Below are 24,488 nucleotides of genomic sequence, written 5' to 3' on the forward strand. Positions count from 1 at the left end.
TCATACCACAGCTCCTGGGTGGGGGAGGAAGCAAAAGAGTATACAGATATTACAGCAGGGGATCACAGCTGATTCTTTCTATGAGGCAAAACATTTCATGAGAACAGACAGTGAAATGTTTTAACTCACAAAAAGAATAAGCTGAGACCCCCTGCTGTCCTGTCTGTATACTTTCTTTTGCTTCCTCCCCTGCCCAGGAGATGTGGTATGATCAGACTATGTTACTGTATGGTCAGACACAGCCATTACACAGTACACAGCAGGGGCACATGTATAAGATTATCTCAGCACAGGATCATTTTATTTAAGCACATCCAATTGTGGAAATTAGTTTTATTCCAAGATCTATTGATTAAAATGTACTTTGTTCGAAGGAAAACCCCTTTAATATCTTTTAAATCTGGCTTGTTGCCTGTAGTCATCCGATTATCTCCACATTGGGTGTAGCAGTCATTCTCAGACATCTGTTCCCACAGTGAAGTTTTAATGTAGTTTTTTTTTTTTCTTTTTCCAGAGTTGAGCAGATGTGTATACAAATCAAAGAAGTCGGAGATCGCGTGAACTATATAAAGCGTTCTTTACACTCTCTGGACTCGCAGATTGGACACTTACAAGACCTGTCTGCCCTTACTGTGGACACCTTGAAAACACTTGCTGCACAGAAAGCATCTGAGGCCAGCAAGGTTCACTCTGAAATCCGGGAATTGAGCATTTCAAAGCATCTGGGGCAGAATCTGGTGGATGAAGGCCCTCTCCGCTCCTCCATGAGGAAAAAGCATAGCGTTAATAATTTCTTTGGCTCCTCGTTTCCACAAGGAAGTCCCGAGGCCAACAGTAACTATCTATTTAACATTTCTTTGAGAGATGAAAGAAACACTGTAGGAAAAAAGGTGGGTGATTTCTTTCCACCCCAGAGGGAAAAACTAAATATTCCGGGTGCTGGTCCATCTGGAAGTGCCTTAGTTTCCACTGATGATTGTACTTCAGAACTGCCAAACGGTGCACAGGGAGCTGTATCGCTCGTTGAAAATCCGAATCGTGACATCTCCACCAGTAGCATGCCAAGCTGTTCTTCAGCAACCTTTTTTGTCAGCACGCCAAACCAGCCAAGCTTGAAAAATCAAATGGAGATGACTTCGAAGCTGGAAATGTCTCTCCAACCAAGATCGTCAAAAGTAGAAAACACTGTGGAATTTGGCGCGTTTGTTGGTATGTGTATATCTTATTGCTTCATGTTGTGTGACCTAATTTTAATTAGGCAATTTTATTGCTACGAAGTTTTAATTAACTAGATGTGAATGATGTCACTTCTCTTTTCCTTAACTATAATGGATAAGGATACTTCAGCAAGACGTGTCAATTAAAATGCAATTCCACACCTCACAGCAGAGATTTTACACTCATGCTAAGACTGATACATCTTACGTCTGTGTGATGCAGAGGGGTGCTGGGATGTTTTGGTCCTTCAAACAAATTAGCCTTAACAGGTGTAACCTTGGGAAGGATAAAGTGGCCATACATAAGTTAACATTGGCCAAACCATATCTATTTGATGAAAAATAAAGGAGGATGGGCGCATCCAAATAAAATTTTCAAGCTTAATTTATGTCCATAAGGTTAAAAAATTCTACATGGTGATGGTAAATCACACTCTTGACGCTTTTCTGGCATCTGTTGCACCCTTAGTCAGCTTTTCTTTTTTTTCAAATCTGTTTAATGCTCATCTAATGTTCATTCAACTTTTAACCATGGTAGGAAGGCTATTGAATTGGGCATATTGAGTTTCAACAGGTCTGCTCTTTTAAAGGGGTATTCCCATCTCGAAGATCCTATCCCAATATGTAGTAGGTGTAATAATAATTATATTAGCAAATACCTCCAATTAGAAACCCAGTGTAATTTTTCTGATTTGCTGTCTTTCATCATGTGCGGGCATTGCAGGACCTTATAACCATGGATATTTAACCACTAGCAACTAGCTAACTAATTGTTACTATGTCAGTGGTTGTAACCGTGGATCCCTAAGGTCCTGCACATAAGGAAAGAGACATAGCAAATCAGAAAAACTACACTACATTTCTAATTGAGGTATTTTCTAATATTATTATTGCACCTACTATATATTGGGATAGGATCTTGGAGATGGGAATACCCCTTTAATCACAAGTGGGATCTCTTAATAGGTGTATAGTGGCAGCTTACTACCCTCTCCCCAATGAGAGCACATTCGCATGTATGGCGCTGAAGCCTGGGGAATAGCTGACGGCGAGCTACAATTTGGCCATCTGTTTTTGAATGTCTATGGTAACATTAAATGGTTGTTTCAACAAACGTTGCATAAATCAGTTGTTGATGCAAATAGATTTCTTTTTTAATATATCTTTTTTTCCCCACTTATGAGCCACTTCTTCTCCACCCACACACTCTTGGCCTCCTGATCTAGTCCTTCACTTTGAAAAAGAGTTAGAAATTGGTCTTTCTCAACATCAGACTTACTGTCACTCAAGTATCAGATTACAGCTCCTGTTAAAGGGAACCTGTCACTATGAAAATGCAGCCCAATCTGCAGGCATTGTTATATAGCAGGGAGTACCAAGCAGATTTATATATAGTTTTGTGAGAGAAGATTCAGTATAACTTGTGTTTTAATTATTTAATCTAATCCTCAGCTCTTTCTGGGATTTTTGGTCCAGTGGGCGGTCATGTCAATGACTGACAGCCAGGGTGGATTTGATTTAAATCAGTAGTCAGTAAGGCTTGATTTAAATCAGTGATTTAAATCAAAGTTTCTACCTAAACTAGTTCTTGCTACTTTACTCTAACATGCAAGTAGATGAAGATTTTTAGAATCACTTTTTATATTACTTTTTTCTCCCCAGTTTAATGGGTTAATCATTCATATTTGGACACCACTGTTCTGTTGTACTTAGGAAGGAGAAAAATAATCCTGACCTTAATAACAATTTAAATAGATTTATTCAACTGAAACAATAACAACATTACAGCATAAGTTATTTGCTTAAACAAACATCCATGTTTGTTAACTAATTTGGCTAAACAAAATATATATATATTTTAAGAAACTTAGACTGTCAGCCCAGCCGACACATGAAAAACTTAAATACTACTGTCCCTGCTGTCCTCTGTAGCTCACTCGTCATCTTCATCATCATCTTCTTCTTTGTTCCTATTCATAATCTGGAAAAGAAAAACAAGCTTTCCTGCTTTATTGGGTCCTAACCGATTTCTCAATTTAGAATGAATGAGTCCAAAGGAAGAGAATATTCTTTCAACGCCTGCAGAAGAAGCTACTGCTGTTAAAAGTGAAATCATTACTTGAACAGTCTCTAAATCCAAGCGCTTAAGTGACTTCCACCAGTTTACTGGTGTGACCTTCCTTAAAATATCTTCAGCAAACATATATTTCTTGAATGGTTCCCCCTTAGCTCTGAAGTTTATTATAGTTGGCATTAAAGGTGGATGATTGCTGGATACCCATGTCATAGCTAACTCCTCTTCCTCAGCACTTAGGTTTTGACCCTGATATTGGATATTGACAATATTTGCCAAAAAATGAGCTGGAGTCAGTGCTTGTCCCATTCGTTTGTTTACTGCTTGTAATTTAATTCTGTCCATGTGTAGTTCTGTTTTTAAGTGTTCACTCAGTTCCTTCCAAATTTCAACAGCATCCGCAATAAAACAGCTATTTTTCTGTATTTTGTTTAAAGCTTGAGAGATGGGTTTCAGGAAGCTCAGCATATGTTCAACATTTCTCTTAAGCCCAATGTTGAGGATTTTGGCCGTGACAGTGCCCATCTATTTTATCTCGATTTTCTTCACAAAGTGTCATCAGAATAGGCCAGTTTTTGATATACTGCTCAAAACAGTCCACCACAGAGTTCCATCTAACATCTTGTGGGAGCGTTAGCTTGGTTCCACCCATCCTTTTCAGAGCTGCTGCAGCAAAATGATTATTACGGAAGTATTTAGCAATTTCAACAACATTAGCCTTTTTTTCTGGAACACTTAAGTCTTTGGCTAAGAGGTGCAGCAAATGAGCACTGCAACCATATGTTATTAGCAGCTTTGTATTCCCTCCCTGCTCTTCTAAATTTCTTCTCATCTTGGATACGTTTGCAGCATTGTCAGTGACCAAACTGCGTACTAGACATTTGAATTTTTGTTCACATGTTGTTATAGCTTTTACTGCCACTTCTTGTAAGTATTCTGCTGTGTGTGCATTTCCTGACGTATCAGTTGTTTGTGCAAGGAATACTTTACCTTCTTCTGTTGTTATACAAGCACATACAATAGGATCATTGTGGACATTACTCCACCCATCAATACTTAGGTTAACAATTTTACCCTCCAGAGCTGTTGCACATTGCTCCATTTCTCTGTCATACACTTGATCCAGCAGTTTCCCTGCAACATCAGCTCTGCTGGGTGGACTGTATCCTGGTCTCAGTGACTGAACCATATTAATGAAATGTGGGTTCTCAGTCAGACGGAAAGAAGAGTTCGCTGCATAAATAAACTGGGCAATTTTTTCATCAATCAACTCTTTTTCTAATCTGCTCGTTCTTATCACAAACCTATCTATGGTGGTTCCAGGAGGTAAAGTTTTTTTCTTCCTTTTGGGTGATGGTGATATGTGGCTGTGGGTGTCTGATGATGATGCTGCTGCTAATGAAGCACTATCCTGGATGGATAACTCTGAAACTGTAGAACAGGATGATGGTGATCTTGGAGGTGGATAGTTTCCAGAATCCATGAATTCCCCTAAAGAAAAAAAGTCAATGCTGTTATTTTATTGTTTATACAATTTCTGCTTATTGTACACAACACATCACTGCCCCTGCCCCAAAAGGAATATTTGTTTTTCTTCATAACTGTACCAAATGACAGTAACATGCAGTAATAATAAGAAATATAATTTTTCTCACACAAGACAGTTCAGTCTTTAGAAATAGGATTCAATAAAAATGTTTACCAACAGATCCTGCCTGTTCAGAAGTGTTTCTTTGGTCATCTTCATCACCGCACTTCTCATGATGTTGCCTCATTCGCGCCACCAGGCCTTGCATCTCTTTGTTGCATCGTTTGCATTTTGCACGCATGCCTGCCTTACCGATAGGCGAAGGAGCTTCATTAAAATATTCCCAAACTGGGTCTCTTTTACGGCCTGCTACCATTATAAGGAAAGAATGTAATAAACCTCAGATCGTACACGCAAACAGATCCAGACTTGTCTGTCTGTGGCTATGCTGCAGTATTGTGCTCAACGTTTCACTTTCATTTTCTTGTCTGCTTGCCCTTCCTCCTCCTCACACTTAGATTCACATTCTTCTTGTGTTGTGCAGATCTATTCCACTCCAAACAATCAGAAACATATTGTCTAACTTCTTGGACTTGGCACTGAAGGGGTTGATTCTGTATTCATAGGTTTGTAGAACAATAGGATTAAGGTCTTTTTCTCAACTCTGTTCATGTTGTAACATTTTTGCCAAGAGGCTGGGACCTCTGCGGAGTCAAATTCAGTTTTGAGAACTGCGTAAGTAAAGCGAGCGTCTGTGATAATATAGGAGAGAAACTGCCCACTAATCCTACAGAAACCTCTGGAAGAGCATGGCATTGTGAATGTTACACATATACAGCCTTTATTCTACTGAGTTAAACAACTCAGCTTTATCTCATGATGGAAGAACCTTTGGATGGTAAAATATTTTCCTCAAAAAGCAGTTTATTGAAAAAAATCCGATTTAAATCAAAAAAATTCGATTTTTTTTTTTGATTTTTTAAAAAAAAAACATTGATTTTTATCCACCCTGCTGACGGCTATCTATGTACAAGTGTGCATGCAGAGATGGCTGTCAGTCAATGATAAGACCACACAGTGTGGTTATACTTTAAAATACCTCTTTAGTGATTTTTTATTTTATTTGATCTTCCTTGTGCTAGCTATCAAGTATGTGAATGTAGGTAGTGTAGTAACTTGGTGGCAGAGCAGGGCTAATACCGGGAGAAGCATGCTAGGGGAAACTTGCTTCCATCATAGTAACTGTATTAATGACTGGTCATTATATTTAAGCTGCTCTTTAGTAAGGTAAGCATCAATTTGGGTAATAAAACCCAGAAAATGAGTGTCATGTTAAAATAATTTGACTTTATTGAAAAATATTTAAAAAACAAAGTTGATAAAAGACAGAGTTACAAGAGGGACATGGAAAGCAAGTCAAATGGTTTTCACATAAAAGGGATTCTCACTCGTTTTCTGGGTTTCATTACCTAGATTGCTGCTTCTGTGGTTTTCCCGTTATTTTACAAGGATCCACAGTAAGGATTCACTATAGTACCTTCAGTAATGTACTCTGAATATGCAGTTTGTATATATAATTGTGTCTTTAAGGTCACAGAGACCCTACAATTCCACAGAAACATCTTAAAAATCCTGAAAGTCAAATTGAAGAAGACGTGAACCCAACAGCTTTGGTAAGAAATCAGTACATTGCTAATGAGCTATTCGCTTTTAGTAATGTTTATGAATTTTTGTGGCCAATTTGTACCTCAACACAACGCACTGGCAAAAATTAAGAGACCATTGCAGTTTTCTAAGAATCCCCATCTCTACATGTCTGACAGCCATTCCATTCCAGTGTCCGTTGAATTCCAACCACAGTCCACCTCATTCTACTTAATGTGCTTCTGATTAGGTGATCACCTGAACCAAATCTTATGTAATGAGGGAAAGTATAAAAAACACTGCTGTGGTCTTCACAATACCTTTGCAATAGGACAAGCTGGATGGCAAAACAAGTGCTAGGAATAGCCCAAAAGTAATTTGAATGAAAAAATAACTTTTAACTATGCCAAAGGAGTTGAAAAGAAAAGTCTTGAGTGAGGAAAAGAAGGACTCGATTCTGGCTTTACTAGCATAGGGATACAGTGCGCGTCATGTTGCCTCCATCCTTAAAATTTCCATTACGGCAGTCCATTACAACAAGGTCAAGCAGCAGACATTGGGGACAACAGAGCTACAGACCGGCTGAGGTCGAAAGTGACCCTCCACTGACCGGGATGACCGTCATCTCATTCGAATGTCACTCAGCAACCGCAGGATGACATAAAGTCACCTACAAAAGGAATGGCAAATGGCAGCTGGGGTGAAGTACACGGCAAGGCCTCAAGTCATGTAAAGCTAGAAAAAAGCCTTTCATCAATGAGAAGCAAAGGAGAGCCAAGCTGAAGTTTGCCAAAGACCATAAGGATTGGACCATAGAGGACTGGAGTAAGGTAATCTTCTCTGATGAGTCTAATTTTCAGCTTTGCCCAACACCTGGTCATCTAATGGTTAGAAAGAGACCTGGAGAGGCATACATTACAAGCCACAGTGTCTTGCACCCACTGTGAAATTTGGTGGAGGATCGGTGATGATCTGGGCATGCTTCAGCAAGGCTGGAATTGGGCAGGTTAATGTTTGCGAAGGACATATGCGGCTTGATTCATATAAGGTTATCCTTGAAAAACACTTCCTTCCTTCTGCTCAGGCAATGTTCCCGAAATCTGAGGACTGGTTTTTCCAGCAGGACAATGCCCCATGTCACACAGCTATGTCAATCAATGTGTGGATGAAGGAGAAGCACATCAAGACCCTGTCATGGCCAGCCCAATCTCCAGACCTGAACCCCATTGAAAACCTCTGGAATGTAATCAAGAGGAAGATGGATAGTCACAAGCCATCAAACAAAGAAGAACTGCTTACATTTTTGTACCAGGAGTGGCATAATGTCACCCAAAAGCAGTGTGAAAGACTGGTGGAAAGCAGCCAAGACGCATGAAAGCTGCGATTAAAAATCATGGTTATTCCACCAAATATTGATTTCTGAACTCTTCCGGAGCTAAAACATGAGTATTGTTGTTTCTAAATGAATAAGAACTTGTTTTCTTTGCATTATTTGAGGTCTGAAAGCACTGTTTCTTTTTTTTATTATTTTGACGATTTCTCATTTGCTGCAAATAAATGCAAAATTTTTAGCTTTGAATTTCTGAAACATGTCAGTAGTTTATAGAATAAAACAACAATGTACATTTTACTTAAAAATATACCTATAAAGCAAAAAATCAGCAAAAATGAAAATTTTGCAGTGGTTTCTTAATTTTTGCCAGAGCCGTGTGTGAAAAATCTAAAGGGGTCTGAATACTTTCCGTACCGTGTGTGTATATAAGATATTATACACACACAGTATGGAAAGTATTCAGACCCTTTTAAATTTTTCACTCTGTTTCATTGCAGCCATTTGGTAAATTCTAAAAAGTTCATTTTTTTCTCAATGTACACTCTGCACCCCATCTTGACTGAAAAAAACAGAAATTTTTGCAAATATATTAAAAAAGAACTGAAATATCAAATGGTCATAAGTATTCAGACCCTTTGCTCAGACACTCCTATTTAAGTCACATGCTGTCCATTTCCTTGTGGTCCCCCTTGAGATGGTTCTACTCCTTCATTGGAGTCCATCAGTGTTTAATTAAACTGATAGGTGTGTGCCTTTCCAAATCAAGTCCTGTCTATATAAGAGCTCACAGCTCACAGTGCATGTCAGACCAAATGAGAATCATGAGCTCAAAGGAACTGCCCAAATTACTCAGACAGAATTGTGGCAAGGCACAGATCTGGCCAAGATTACCAAAGAATTTCTGCATTACTCAAGGTTTCTAAGAGCACAGTGGCCTCCATAATCCTTAAATGGAAGAAGTTTGGGACCACCCGAAGTCTTCCTAGACCTGGCCATCCAGCAATTGTGGGAGAATAGCCATGGTGAGAGAGGTAAATAAGAACCCCAAGATCACTGTGGCTGAGCTCCAGAGATGCAGCAGGGAGAAAGTTCCACAAAGTCAACTATTACTGCAGCCCTCCACCAGTCAGGCCTTTAAGGCAGAGTGGCCCGACAGAAGCCTCTCCTCAGTGCAAGACATATGAAACCCCGCATAGAATTTGCTCAAAAACACATGAAGGACTCCCAGACTATGAGAAATAAGATTCTCTGATCTGATGAGCCGACGATAGTACTTTTTGGTGATAATTCTAAGCTATGTGTGTGGAGAAAACCAAGCACTGCTCATCACCTGCCCAATACAATCCCAACAGTGAAATATGGTGGTGGCAGCATCATGCTATAGGGGTGTTTTCCAGCTGCAGGGACAGGATGACTGGTTGCAATTGAAGGAAACATGACTGTGGCCAAGTACAGAGATATCCTGGATGAAAACCTCTTCCAGAGTGCTCTGGACCTCAGACTTGGAGGAAGGTTCACCTTCCAACAAGACAATGACCCTAAGCACACAGCTAAAATAACAATGGAGTGGCTTCAGAACAAATCTGTGACCATTCTTGACTGGCCCAGCCAGAGCCCTGACCTAAACCCAATTGAGCATCTCTGGATAGACCTGAAAATGGCTGTCCACCAACGTTCACCATCCAAACTGACGGAACTGGAGAGGATCTGCAAGGAAGAATGGCAGAGGATCCCCAAATCCAGGTGTGAAAAACTTGTTGCATCATTCCCAAGACGACTCATGGCTGTACTAGCTCAAAAGGGTGCTTCTACTCAATACTGAGCAAAGGGTCTGAATACTTATGACCATGTGATATTTCAATTTTTCTTTTTTAATAAATTTGCAAAAATTTCTACATTTGTTTTTTTCAGTCAAGATGGGGCACAGAGTGTACTTTACTGAGAGAGAAAAAAATGAACTTACCAAATGGCTGCAATGAAACAGAGTGAAAAATTTAAAGGGGGTCTGAATACTTTCCATACCCACTGTATATCAACCATTGATATTTCCTCACAATAGCTTCTAGACATTATATAGGATAGTGTGGAAAACTATAGATCCCCATTGACATTTGTCTGTTGGAAAAACTCAACGATATTTTACTGATTTGGCCGACAATTGTGTATGGGAGTGATGGTCAGGGAAGATGTCAGACTGGCATGTCTGATTTCACACTGTCGATCTGATTGTTATTGAGGTAAGCCTCCAGTAGAGAGGTCTTTCTCATGGAGAAGACAGAAGCACTCGGCTGAACAAATGCTCTTATGTATGGCGGAGTCAGCCAACAATCCTGAAAATGCAGCACCTCTCGCAATGAAGTAGTTGGTTCAACACTAGACAACTATATATAGATTTACTCACACACAATGTGCTTTTTGCAATATGCTGTTTTCAAATTTAACAATGAAATATATCTTTCCAGGTTCAGGAGGTTTACCTGTCTGCCAGGCTGTCTAATCTGTATGACCGTTTTTAGTAAATTACAGTGGGATGTAAGTTTGGGCGCCCCTAGTCAAAAATACTGTTATTGTGAACAGTTAAGCAAGGTGAAGGTGAAATGGTCTTTAAAAGGGCTAAAGTTAAAGATAACACATTTCCTTTGTATTTTAAGCAAAACAAAAAAATATATATATTTTCATTTTTAACATTTTAAAAATTACAAAAAGGAAAATGGACCAATGCAAAAGTTTGGGAACCTTTGGAGATTTGGGTGCTCAGATAACTTTGACCAAGATTTCAGACCTTAATTAGCCTGTTAGGATTATGGCTTGTTCACTATCATTATTAGAAAAGGCCAGGTGATTCATATTTCCCAGCTTTATAAAAAACCAAGCCTGCTATAACCTTGTCCCAAAATCCAGCAGCCATGGGCTCTTCTGAGCAGTTACCTAGCACTCTGAAAATGGTGGAGGTCCACAAAGCAGAAGAAGGCTATAAGAAGATAGCAAAGATTGCATTTTCCTCAGTCCAAAATGTATTTGCGAAATGGCAGTTAACAGAAAAGGTGGAGATCAAGATAATGTCAGGAAGACCAAGCAAAATATTAGTGAGAGCTGCTCGTAGGATTGCTGGAGAGGCAAATGAGAGCCCCCGCTTGAATACAAAAGACCTTCAAAAAGATTTAGCCGACTTTGGAGTTGTGGTACATTGTTCTACTGTTCAGAGACCCCTGCACAAATATGGCCTTCATGGAAGAGTCATCAGAAAATAAAATCTCTTCTGCTTCCTCACCTTAAAATTCAGCGTCAGAAATATGCAAAAGAACATCTAAACAAGCCTGATGCATTTTGGAAACTAGTCCTGTGGACCAATAAGGTTAAAGTAGAACTCTTTGGCAACAATGATCAAAGGTGTGTGTGGAGAAAAAGGGCACAGAATTTCAGGAAAAGAACATCTCGCCAACCATTAAGCATGGGGGTGGATCAATCATGCTTTGGGGTTGTGTTGCAGCCAATTGAACGGGGAACATTTCACGGGTAGAGGGAAGAATGGATTCAATGAAATTTCAACAAATTCTTGATGCAAACATAAGACCATCTGTAAAAAAGCTAAAGACCATCTGTAAAAAAAGGTTGGCTTCTACAAATGGATGATCTTAAACACACGTCAAAATCCACAATAGACTACCTCAAAAGACGCAAGCTAAAGGTTTTACAATGGCCCTCACAGTCCCCTGATCTGAACATCATTGAAAAATCTGTGGCAAGACCTCACAATGGCAGTTCATGCAAGACGACCCAGGAATCTCACAAAACTGGAAGAATTTTCCAAGGAAGAATGGATGAAAATCCTTCAAACAATTGAAAGACTCTTGTCTGGCTACAAAAAGCGTTTACAAGCTGTGATACTTTCAAAAGTGGGTGCTAGAGATGGAAACATATTGAGAAGTGAAAATTCACAGTGATAAATCAATCATTGTGGGAAGATTATTAAAACGCATATATAATGAACAACCTAGTGCCAAAACAACTAATATCACCAAAAAGGTGAATAATTGGATCCCAACAAACATTGGGAATAAAAAGGTGAAAAAAACAAAAGAATAACATATAACAAATATATGCGTGATAATATGTTATAAAAAATGTATGTGGTATAAAGACATCATGGCTCTTAAATGCGAAGTATTGGATGATACTAAGTAATGCATGGTACTAACCATGCAGGGTGCCCAAACTTTTGCATTGGCCCATTTTCCTTTTTGTAATTCTTAAAATGTAAAAAATGATATAGGTGTGTGTATTGTATATACGTGTGTGTGTATATTTATGTATTTACATATAGAATTTTTTTTTGGGTAAAATACAAAGGAAATTTGTCATCTTTAACTTTAGGCCTTTTAGTGATCATTTCATCTTTAACTTGTTTAAATGTTCACAATAACAGTAATTTTGACCAAGGGTGCCCAAACTTTTACTTGACACTGTATCTAATAAGGCAATGTGAGTTTTTAATGATCCATTTTCCTTTTCTTTATAGGTGGAATCCTATCCTTGCAGCTTGAAGCAAGTGAAATCCTGCGCAGGATTTACAGAACTCAGTAAAATCTCCCAAACTTTGAGGCTAGATCAAAGTGAGTCCTGTCTGTGTATTTTAAGATCAAAGCTTTCATTTACGATAGACACTTATTTAGGGAACCTGTCAGCACATTCTTAAATATGGACTGAAGTGGTATGGCCGTGTAGGTGCCTGTCACTGAAGTAAAATAATACCTTTTGTGTGGCTGTCCAATGTGCCAGTAATGAGAAACCTAGTGTAGAAGCCATATGCAAATCAGGCTAGAGGTGTTCTTGTAGGCGTATTTTTGTGCTGCTGCTTCCAAGTATAATGCAACGCCCCCAGTGCACTGTCAGCTTGATTTGTATATGGCTTCTATATTAGTTTGCCCAAGACATCGGACCCCCACAATAAAGGTATACATTTTTATTTGTGAGACTAGCATTTATACAGCCATACCACCATTTCCTTATGTAAAAAGCGTGGTGCCAGGTTCCCTTTAAAGTTTTCAATGATCTAGTTTTTAATTAACTCTCTGACTTTAGACAAACAAGGAAGGCAAACATTGATGGTCACCGTAAGGTCAGAGGTGGATAACGTTCATGATTATGCTTGGCTGTGTGTTTTTCATAATGAATGGAAGCTGTAATAAAAACAAAATGAGGATACCTAAAATGATGAATAACGCTTCTCCTACTTGGTTATTCGTGATTGTATTTCCTGGCCCTAAGGCTATGTGCCCACAATGCAGAAATGCTCAGGATTTTTTCCTGAGCGTTTCTGCATCTCCCTGGCAGAAAAAAACGCATGCAGATTGTACATGCGTTTTTCCTGCCAGGGACATGCGGAAGTGAAGCGTTCTTCACATGCATTTCCGCATGCGGGTTCACAAGCGCCTTCCAAGCGATTTTAGCATCACCTGGAAAGTGCTTGTCAACTTGGTCACACTATATAAATCCATGCAAACAGCATGGATTTATATAGTGTGACCGAGAGAATGGCAAAAAATAAAAAAAATAAATCTATACTTGCCTTCCGATGGCCCCCGCAGTCTTGTTTCACTGTCCCGGCAGCGGTGGATTGAAGGACCTGCCGACGTCAGCGTCGCGTGACCCGTCACATGACTCTGACGTCAGCGCAGGTCCTTCATTCCATCGCGAACTGCCGGCATGCGAGGAGGAGCGCAGCGTGGGCCGCCAGAAGGTAAGTATATATTTATTTTTTATTTTATTTTATTCTTTTTTTTTTTTTTTTTTTTTACTGTTTTCAGTGGTACCCGGGTCCAGAGGAGAGTCTCCTGTCCTCCACACCCGGGTACCATCCACACATTAGAACGCGCCAATTACGCAAGTACAGATGCAGTCTTGCGGAATTGGCACGTTCTAATGCAAGTCAATGGCGGCAAAAACGCAGCACTTCCGCAAAATAATTGGTAGTGCTGCTTTTTTTTCCGCAATGATAATCCGCAGCGGAAATTTCCGCAGCATGTGCACAGCACATGCGGATTATCATTGGGGACATGGCAGGCCTTCTACCATGCATTTTTTAAGCATTTCTGCAGCGTTTTTGCTGCTGCGGAAACGCTTAAAAAAAACACATCGTGGGCACACAGCCTTAAGAAGGTTTTAACAAAGTTCTTCTTTTTGTTTAGTGCATTTAAGTAGCCGACGATCATCACTAACCGAGGAGACCAATGTAGAGGAGTCCAAAGAAACCTTTCTGGGGGTTTGTACTTTCCCTTCTGTTGTAGTATGTTCATTTATTGTTGTCCTGGGGTATGTTTCCTAATCTGTGCCATGGCCTTGAATGAATGTTTGGGGGTTTTATTTAGCAAGTAAAGGAGGATCTTTGAAAGTTGCCTTACATAATCCGAATCAAGGGCAGTGTGTTACATGAGCAATGTGAGAAAAGGTCATGTTTGCGGACAATAACAGTGTGTCCTAGTTTTGTTGAACCTTTTTGTTGTCCTCGTGTATTTTAATTCTGTCAGCTTTGCTCAGTTTAACAGCACTAGATCTGTAGTGCACCAATATGGAGAAACGTTCATAAGTATTATTACATTACACAACAGCCTGACAGCTGAATATACTGTACTTTATAGCGCAATATATTATAGATATGGGTCTACACTCATATTACCTAAAATCAATGCAATGACAGGATTCAGCAAACTCTTGGTTACTGCTCTGCTCTACTTTGCACATTATGGGGATGTCAGGTTGTGCCTTTGACTGCATTTGAGGAATACCTCTTTTTAAGATAAGCAAAGAAAAAGTGGGAAAGCCCGCTCAACGTTAATATGTTATGTCCAGTATTCAGGGAGCCACGTTCTAATTAAACATTGATAGATGCTAAAAAAAAAAAAAAAAAAATAGAAAAAGGAAGCACAAAAGCAACACGTTTCGAACGGGATCTGGCATTGCCTTTGTGCTTCCTAGATCCATATTTCATATATTTTTGGAATGGATTTTTAATGACCAAATAAATTCCGGAAGCTGAAACTTTTTATTCCCCTTTTTGTTTTTTGTTCAAGCTCCTTTTTGTATTTAATCTTCCCTGTTTGAGCTCAGAGGTATCTGCACCAAGCGATTGCACAGTAAAGGTATCTGCGAGTCTTTAATTCACTGGAGTTGAACGATTATTATTCAACCAGTTCATTAACGATTCTCGTCCTCTATAAACACTTGTCTGACATCGTTGGCTAGTTGTGAATTATGATCGCAATGATCACCTTTTAAGCGATTATCTGCTCGCGTAAACGATCCCTTCGTTTTTAATGCAAGCTAGCCCATTGACCAAGCCTGTTGTCCTGTGTGCGGGTTTGTGCTTTCCCCGTGTGACTTCCCCTGTGATCCATACCTGCTTTTTCATAGCTTGCATGTGGTAGTCATAGCTTCCCTCCACTCTCTTGGACATTTCACAGATAAGCTGTAAAGCCGTAGGCTGCATCCCTCCCATATTGAACCTTTACACTATATTCAAAATTGGGCAATAAGTAAGTTGATTAATATTGCTCTATTTAACAGTAGAAGATACAATACAAAAAAACATAAAATGGGGAGAAGGGGAAACATGGGAATAGGAATGGTTAAAAATAAAAAATATAAAAAATGGAGGAGGGAGATGAATGTGCACCAATAATTGCATACACAAAATGATGATCTAACGTTCAGAGATGAAAAACCATATACTGGTCATATATGAAAAAAGATGCATCTCTTTCATGGATATGTCATGTAATAATTAATTACTAAAGACTATTGGAGAACTAACTCATTTAATTGATATTACTGAGAATCAAACCTCTATGACAAAAGGAAGATATCAATGCTATAAAGAAAAGTGCTTAATGCAATGAATGATGAATAATTCATATAGATTTGCATAGCAATATGAAAAAATTGATTCAGCAAGTGCCAAGTATAGCTATCCCCAAAGAGGACAATATAAGTATGCAAACTATGAATATGTAAACATGAATTACTCCATATTGCACAAGCCCAAAAAGTAAATCTATAGAGAAAATTTATGCCAATGCATTAATTGGTAAAGTCACGAGGATAAAGACGAAATATATGCAAAGCAGCCCAGAGTAGATAGTCTGTTCATTATAAATAGATCTGGATATTCATCAGAAATTTCATCAGGAATTACACATACTGACCAATGGAGCACACTACATCCCCACCTACTCCAACGCCCGTTTCACTACCGCTTCATCAGGGAGTGAGGTGGAGAGGAAGTGGATGATATAAATAGGGATCCCACCGCGAATTATACTTACAATCAGGGACGTCATACTACCAGGTGCCAAAACGATGCATGCGGGCGACCTGCTATCACTTACCCTGTGATCCACATCTGCTTTTTCATAGCTTGCATATGGTAGTAATGGCTTCCCTCCACTTTCTTGGACATTTCACAGATAAGCTGTAAAGCTGCAGGCTGTATCCCTCCCATAGTCTATACCCCTTCGCCAACACTTCTTTCTTTTGGTAGTTTCCCATCTCCTGCAACCTGTTTGTAGCACTCTTTTCACTCCTTTTTCACCCCAGCCTCCTCAGCCATAGGCAAGTATCAGGCTGTCTGCTGTAGCATCTATCATATAACCCCAGCTTTTCCCCTTAGTTTCTCAAGCTTGGGAGCCACGTGTGATATAGGAGTACTACTAAGGGACAACAGTGCTGGTGAGGGGATAATATGGGAATAGATTATGGGAGGGACATAGCCTGCTGCTGTACTGCGTATCTGTGACGGTCATAGACAAGCTGTGAAAAGCCGGCATAGATCACAGTAATCAACCAGGCAGTGTGCAATCAATGGAAGCATTCAATAATACAATATCCACAAAACTGACCTCATAATACCGATATCACGTTTGGGGCCCTATGTCATACATGAAATAAGGGGACCTGCATAAATATGCTTAGGACACTCCTGTGCTGAAATTCAAACATGAAAAAATGGGAGTAACTCGTCCAATTACAAAATATATAATAGCGTTTATTCAGAATTTGTTCACAAAAATGGCATACAATAAAATGCATATAAATACAGACAGTCATAGGCAAGATACAGGTGTCAGAAAAATGTATTGGCCACTCATAATAATCAAGGTTGGGGAGAGGAACTCGTATATCTAGATTCAATAAAGTGCAAGTGCTCAAGAGCTGTAAACATCTATTTATATAGTAATAGAATCTGGAACATATGTGCCAATTTTCAATGCGTCAATATAATAGCCTACTAGTAAGGTACTTCATTATAACTCCATATATACAGGTTACACAGGCAATGAATAAAAGAGAAAAGGAAAAATGATACTAAGTCCCCTTAGCCATCTGTCACCCACATGGAACCAATGCGCGTTTCGCGTGGGCTTCCTCAGGGGTGTTGTAAGTATCTGTATATCCAGACCATTCTTAAATAGGGTACCTCTACTGGTGTGCGCCATTCCCGTCATCTTTGCGACGCATGCTTGACGAGCAGTGCGACGGAAGTAACATCGCTTTTGGCATCCGGCCTGGCTCTGCGTGGAGGAGAAATCCCCTGTAATGTCAGAAACCCCCCCCCCCAGCGTTTTCCTGACCCCCGGTGTTATCTTGCCTATTACTCTGTCTGTATTTATGTGCATTTTATTGTATGCCGTTTTTGTGAACAAATTCTGAATAAATGTTATATATTTTGTAATTGTACGAGTTACTCCGTTTTTTTCATGTTTAAATGGAAGCATTGAGCAGCTGCGCATCCATCGCAGTAAACTATTGTCACAGAATCTGCGATTTATAATTAAATACATTAATATGGATGAAAACTTTTCTATTTTATAAAGTTATTTTGATAGGAATACATTTTTATATCCCAGAAGTACTCCCATTAAGTTCAGTCAGGCATGAATGCAACGTGGCAGTAAGCAGTAGCTCCATATGTGCATCTGACTTACAGGTATTGAAGCCACTCCGGTCCCCAAGTTAACTTGGACAAGGCACAAGCCGCCTTTTGTTTAATGACTGCAGGGAGAGAGGCCACCACTTTCCTCTACTATCCTAAAAGCAAAGCAAAACGTCTGTGTCATGTTTTAGAAGAAATGTGCATTATTTATACTGTTGCCATATTGTAATACTCTATGTAATTTTTTAATCCTTTTACAGGATTGGTTACAGACTCATTCATCTTCTGCAAGCAAACCAAAGTAAGGCTTTCTTCTCCAGACACCGGTTTCCTTATCTCTAAACTTTCATACTGCTATTACGTCTGGACTGGGGAGAAAATCTGTGCACATAAAAGCTCCACTTTTCCTTTACATGAAAAACTTTCAGAATACGGAATTTAGATCTTTGGTTGATGCGTACAATTTAGGGGTTTAGCATTTACCAAAGCATCTAAGGCTTATTCAGACATTGCAGACTTGCTACTGATTGTCATACCTGTTCACTGGAAAATCCAGAGCAGATTACTTTAGGTGCAAAGTGAATGGTGAAATCCACAATAAATTCCTCTTGTAATACATGTGCATTTTATTGCGGATCGATGATTGTTTCCATCACATGTGGACATGTCCTTGCATTAAAAGCTTTTTGCTGCACACATTAATCAGACATGTTCTGACAATATATGCAGTAAAGTGTCACATGGGTTGTCATTTTTTTATAGCTGTTCCTTTTATCCAGAAAAAGTCACCTTTTAACTATCTCTCTTCCAACATATGATGTACTGGCATGTCCAATGTTGGATTCCAATGAATGATGCCGGCTCAGAAGCTGATCCTGCATCATACCTGGCAGACCCCTGGTTGTGTTACACAGTCAGCATCTGTCTTTAGCAGCACTGACCAGAGCTGAGCTGCATTTTAGAAGCTTTTTCACACACCACCACTAATGGTTTGCCATGGCAGTCAGGGGAGAAGGGGGCTGCTGAAGACCCCATGCCTGCAGTGACTGTAATCTTATGAAGACCAGCCTGTGGTTGGGCTTGTTCCATATACTCCAATACTACAGTATTATAATTTATCGAAAAAGACTATTCCCTCAAGAGGACAAAAATTGTATTTTTAAATTATTTTTTTTTATAAATGTAAAAAAAAATTACCCCACTCTCTACCCACATTAAAACATAAAAAAACAAAACACATTTGGTATTCTGCATCCAAAAAGTCAGATCTGTGAAAATATAAATGTAACTTGTGTGGTGGAAGCCATAAAGAGAAAAAAAAATGTAAACTCCAGAATTGCATTTTTTTCACTCACTTTAGCTCCACCAAAACATGCAACAAGAAGCAATCAAAACATTGTATCTAACATGAATCATAGAATCATAGAATGTAGAGTTGGAAGGGACCTCCTGGGTCATCTGGTCCAACCCCCTGCTCAAAGCAGGATTCACTAAATCATCTCAAACAGATGTCTGTCCAGCCTCTGTTTGAAGACGTCCATTGAAGGGGAACTCACCACCTCTCGTGGCAGCCTGTTCCACTCATTGATCACCCTCACTGTCAAAAAGTTTTTTCTAATATCTAATCTGTGTCTCCTCCCATTTAGTTTCATCCCATTGCTTCTAGTCTTTCCTTGTGCAAATGAGAATAAAGATGATCCTTCTACAATGTGACAGCCCTTGACATATTTGTAGACAGCTATTAAGTCTCCTCTCAGTCTTCTTTTTTGCAAGCTAAACATTCCCAAATCCTGCAACCGTTCCTCATAGGACATGGTTTGCAGACCAGTCACCATTCTGGTCGCTCTTCTCTGAACTTGCTCCAGTTTGTCTATGTCTTTTTTAAAATGTGGTGCCCAAAACTGTACACAGTATTCCAGATGAGGTCTGACCAAAGAAGAGTAAAGTACGATAATGACTTCACGTGATCTAGACTGTATGCTTCTGTTAATACATCCCAGAATTGTATTTGCCTTTTTTGCTGCTGCATCACACTGTTGACTCATGTTCAGTCTATGATCTATTAGTATACCTAAGTCTTTTTCACATGTACTGTTGCTTAGCTCTATTCCTCCCATTCTGTATATGCTTTTTTCATTTTTATTGCCCAGATGTAGTACTTTGCATTTTTCCCTGTTAAAAACCATTCTGTTGGTTGCTGCCCACTGCTCCAGTTTATTTAGGTCTTTTTGAATCCTCTCTCTCTCTTCTCTAGTATTAGCTATCCCTCCTAGCTTTGTGTCATCAGCAAATTTAATCAGTTTACCCTCAATTCCTTCATCTAAATCATTGATAAAGATGTTGAACAATACAGGTCCCAGGACGGAGCCCTGTGGTACCCCACTTGAGACATTCATCCAGCTGGATGTGAAGCCATTTACAACCACCCTTTGAGTCCGATCACTAAGCCAGTTATGAATCCACCTAACAGTTGCCTGGTCCATTGCATACTTGGTCATTTTTTCAATAAGGATGGTGTGAGATACTTTGTCAAATGCTTTGCTGAAGTCAAGATATACTATATCTACAGCATTTCCCTGATCCACCCAGTCAGTGATTCTGTCATAGAAGGAAATTAAGTTAGTCTGACATAACTTGTTAGTTACAAACCCATGCTGACTCTGGTTAATCACTTCATTCTTATCCATGTACTTACCTACATGTTGTTTAATAATTTGTTCAAAGATCTTTCCTGGTATAGAAGTCAGACTCACCGGCCTATAGTTCCCTGGGTCCACCTTCTTCCCCTTTTTGAAGATAGGAACAACATTTGTTCTTCTCCAGTCTTCTGGGACTTCTCCTGTTCTCCAAGAATTTTCAAAGATTATGGAGAGTGGTTCTAAAATTTCTTCTACGATCTCCTTCAGTACTCTGGGGTGTAATTCATCTGGACCTGGAGACTTGAACTCATTTATGTTAGCTAAATATTCCCTCACAATCTTTCTGTTTACAGATAACTTGGATTCTTCTATTCCTTTAAAACGACAGTGAAGATCAGTTGATGATACATTTTCTTTCTGAGAGAAAACAGATGCAAAATAGGAATTAAAAAGTTCGGCCTTCTCAACATCCTCTCTTACCATTTCTCCATTTTCATCCTGTAAAAATCCTATAGCATCTTTGACTTTTCTTTTACTTTTGACATACCCCCAAAATCCTTTTTTGTTGCTTTTGACATCTCTTGCAAGCCTTAATTCATTGTCAGCTTTAGCTAACCTGATACGTGCCCTACAGGATCTGCAGACTGCATTATAATCTTCTTTAGATATGCCTCCCTCTTTCCATTTAATAAACATTTCTTTCTTTCTTTTTAGCATGTGTTTAAGTTCTGTGTTCATCCATCTTGGTTTCCTTAAATGGTAGCAATAAAAATGGTAGCAATAAAAATGTCAGTCCTCGCACGGCTACATTGACTGAAAAATAAAAAGGTTACGAGTCTTGCAAAACTAATTTTATTTTTATTTTTTCCTTGCAAACTTGTAAAAAAAATTTATAATTCTTAAATTTTATAAGTTTGTCATTTTGGTAGGTCATTTTATTTGCTAAACAAACGCCAAAAACGATGGAAATGTGGTAGGTTTTTTCTTTCCAAAATTTTGTTTTTTACTCGCATATATAGGGCCATTATCACTGTCCCCATTGGGGCTCACAATCTACAGTAGATTCCCTATCAGTATCACTTTGGAATGTGGGAGGAAACCAAAGAACCTGGAGGAAACCCATGCAAACACTGGGAGAACATACAAACTCCTTGCAGATGTTGTCCTTGGTGGGATTTGAACCCAGGACCCCAGTGCTGCAAAGCAACAGTGCTAACCACTGAGCCACCGTGCTGCCCAAATTTCATTGTGCTTTCATTGAATTTTTTCCTGTTATATATTCAAATAAATGGTGTCATTCAAAACTACGACTCTCCCCACAAAAAGCTAGATCTCGTACGGTTATTTTGATAAAATAAAGAAGTTAAAAGGAGGAAAAAAAAGCACAAAAAAAAATCTGAAAGTTGACAGTTCAGGAAGGGGTTTAATAAGCCTCATGCCTTGCTTCCTATGGAGATTTCCTCTAGTTGCGCATTGGTTTTGTAATGGCGTGTTTTGAGAAAAAAACTAAGGGCTCATTTTATTGTCTGAAGTGTTGTTTTTTTTACATTATATTCTATTACACTTCTTGTCATATTGATGTCTTTTTGTAGGCCTACGGCAGAAGATGCTTTGAATGGTGAGTGTCACTTTATAAAACATTGATATTTCAGATGATGTAATACTGTGTGACGAAAACATTATTTTTTCCCCTATAGGTATTGGCTCGCCTTTCAAACCAATAGTGGACATCAATTATTGCTACTCAGGTCAGTTCCCTGTCTATTATAGGAAAGCAATGTATCAGTGATTTAGACGTTTGATTTCTTAAGAAATGTCTTCTTGTGCAGCTGTTGAACGAAACAACCTGATGCGACTGGCCCAGAGTATTCCTTTCACCCCGGTTCCTCCAAAAGGTGAGATTTCATTGCCACTTAGTGGCAGAATCCTGTTACATCACAAGGAAGAAAATCAGTACTGTAAATGACTTCCTTTTACAGTGTGCACACAAAGCATTGCATTCTCATTGTTACTGATTCATTTTAACTTCCGATATAACATACACATACAAATAATGGGCTTTTGAGCATTGCCTAACACTATGAAGGTATTGTTTTGTTGTTTATGATGGTTGATAAAATGAGTAACAAAAAATAATTCTGCAGTTATCAATCTTTTATTTATTATTTTTAACCGTTAAACTATCACCAGATAAAAAAATTATACGGCTGACACACAGTGGGTGCGGAAAGTATTCAGACCCCTTTACATTTTTCACACTTTATTTCATTGCAGCCATTTGGTAAATTCTAAAGTTCATTTTTTTTCTCATTAAAGTACACTCTGCGCCCCATCTTGACTGAACAAAAAACAGAAATGTAGAAATTTTTGCAAATGTATTAAAGAAAAACTGAAATATCACATGGTCATAAGTATTCAGACCCTTTTCTCAGACACTCATATTTAAGCCACATGCTGTCCATTTCCATGTGATCCTCCTTGAGATGGTTCTACTCCATTGAAGTCGAGCTGTGTTTAATTAAACTGATAGGACTTGATTTGGAAAGGCACACACCTGTCTATATGAAACCTCACAGTGCATGTCAGACCAAATGAGAATCATGAGCTCAAAGGAACTGCCCAAGGAGCTCAGAGACAGAATTGTGGCAAGGCTCAGATCTGGCCAAGGTTACAAAAGAATTTGACCTTTGCTCAGAATTGAGTAGAAGCACACTTTTGAGCTAGTACAGCCATGAGTCGTCTTGGGAATGATGCAACAAGTTTTTCACACCTGGATTTGGGGATATTCTGCCATTCTTCCTTGCAGATCCTCTCCAGCTTCGTCAGGTTGGATGGTGAACGTTGATGGACAGCCATTTTCAGGTCTCTCCAAAGATGCTCAATTGGGTTTAGGTTAGGGCTCTGGCTGGGCCAGTCAAGAATGCTCATAGATTTGTTCTGAAGCCACTCCTTTGTTATTTTAGCTGTGGGCTTAAGGTCATTATCTTGTTGGAAGGTGAACCTTCCTCCAAGTCTGAGGTCCAGAGCACTCTGGAAGAGATTTTCATCCAGGATATCTCTGTACTTGGCCACATTCATGTTTCCTTCAATTGCAACCTGTCGTCCTGTCCCTGCAGCTGAAAAACTCCCCCACAGCATGCTGCAGCCACCACCATGTTTCACTCTTGGGATTGTATTGGGCAGGTGATGAGCAGTGCCTGGTTTGCTCCACACACACCGCGTAGAATTATCACCAAAAAGTTCTATCTTCGTCTCATCAGATCAGAGAATCTTATTTCTCATAGTCTGGAAGTCCTTCATGTGTTTTTGAGCAAACTCTCTGCAGGCTTTCATATGTCTTGCACTGAGGAGAGGCTTCCGTCGGGCCACTCTGCTATAAAGGCCCGACTGGTGGAGGGCTGCAGTAATAGTTGACTTTGTGGAACTTTCTCCCTGCTGCATCTCTGGAGCTCAGCCACAGTGATCTTGGGGTTCTTATTTACCTCTCTCACCATGGCTATTCTCCCACAATTGCTCAGTTTGGCTGGACGGCCAAGTCTAGGAAGACTTCTGGTGGACCCAAACGTCTTCCATTTAAGGATTATGGAGGCCACTGTGCTCTTAGGAACCTTGAGTAATGCAGAAATTCTTTTGTAACCTTGGCCAGATCTGTGCCTTGCCACAATTCTGTCTCTGAGCTCCTTGGGCAGCTCCTTTGAGCTCATGATTCTCATTTGGTCTGACATGCACTGTGAGCTGTGAGGTCTTATATAGACAGGTGTGTGCCTTTCCAAATCAAGTCCTATCCGTTTAAACACAGCTGGACTCCAATGAAGGAGTAGAACCATCTCAAGGAGGATCACAAGGAAATGGACAGCATGTGACTTAAATAGGAGTGTCTGAGCAAAGGGTCTGAATACTTATGACCATGTGATATTTCAGTTTTTCTTTTTTCATAAATTTGCAAAAATGTCTAAATTTCTGTTTATTTTCAGCCAAGATGGGGTGCAGAGGGGTCTGACTACTTTCCGTACCCACTGTAGAATAGCATAGAACGTTAAAGGGGTATTCCCATCTCCAACATCCTATCTCAATATAGTAGGTGTAATAATAATATTAGCAAATATCTCCAACTAGAAATGTAGT

The 24,488-nt window shown here is 39.4% G+C and overlaps 2 protein-coding genes across 2 annotated transcripts in view; one reads left to right on the forward strand and one right to left on the reverse strand.

Annotated features, from left to right (window-relative positions):
- The window catches only part of LOC141166426 (transient receptor potential cation channel subfamily M member 7-like), a 142,737-nt gene that overhangs the window by 106,720 nt on the left and 11,529 nt on the right, over positions 1–24,488 (forward strand). The window contains exons 26-33 of the mRNA XM_073653097.1: positions 515–1,209; positions 6,410–6,492; positions 12,316–12,409; positions 13,985–14,058; positions 17,985–18,025; positions 21,956–21,981; positions 22,061–22,111; positions 22,193–22,258. Of these exons, the coding sequence (XP_073509198.1) occupies positions 515–1,209; positions 6,410–6,492; positions 12,316–12,409; positions 13,985–14,058; positions 17,985–18,025; positions 21,956–21,981; positions 22,061–22,111; positions 22,193–22,258 (1,130 nt within the window). The remainder of the gene's footprint in view (positions 1–514; positions 1,210–6,409; positions 6,493–12,315; positions 12,410–13,984; positions 14,059–17,984; positions 18,026–21,955; positions 21,982–22,060; positions 22,112–22,192; positions 22,259–24,488) is intronic.
- On the reverse strand, positions 2,958–5,280 carry LOC141166428 (uncharacterized). The gene is made up of 2 exons (XM_073653098.1): positions 4,994–5,280; positions 2,958–4,782 (listed from the first exon to the last, which is right to left on the reverse strand). The coding sequence occupies exons 1-2, from the start codon at positions 5,193–5,195 to the stop codon at positions 3,776–3,778; spliced, it is 1,209 nt and encodes a 402-aa protein (XP_073509199.1). The 5' UTR covers positions 5,196–5,280; the 3' UTR covers positions 2,958–3,775.

Source organism: Phyllobates terribilis, unplaced genomic scaffold (genome assembly GCF_046119375.1).
Source record: "Phyllobates terribilis strain yellow unplaced genomic scaffold, ASM4611937v1 Scaffold_11__3_contigs__length_659146591, whole genome shotgun sequence".
NCBI lineage: Eukaryota > Metazoa > Chordata > Amphibia > Anura > Dendrobatidae > Phyllobates > Phyllobates terribilis.

Excerpts from the sequence above, each read along its gene's own strand:
- LOC141166428 (XM_073653098.1), bottom strand. The coding sequence starts at position 5,195 with ATGGTAGCAGGCCGTAAAAGAGACCCAGTTTGGGAATATTTTAATGAA. Across the intron at positions 4,783-4,993 it reads TGAACAGGCAGGATCTGTTG|GGGAATTCATGGATTCTGGA; the intron begins GTAAACATTTTT and ends TTTTTTCTTTAG.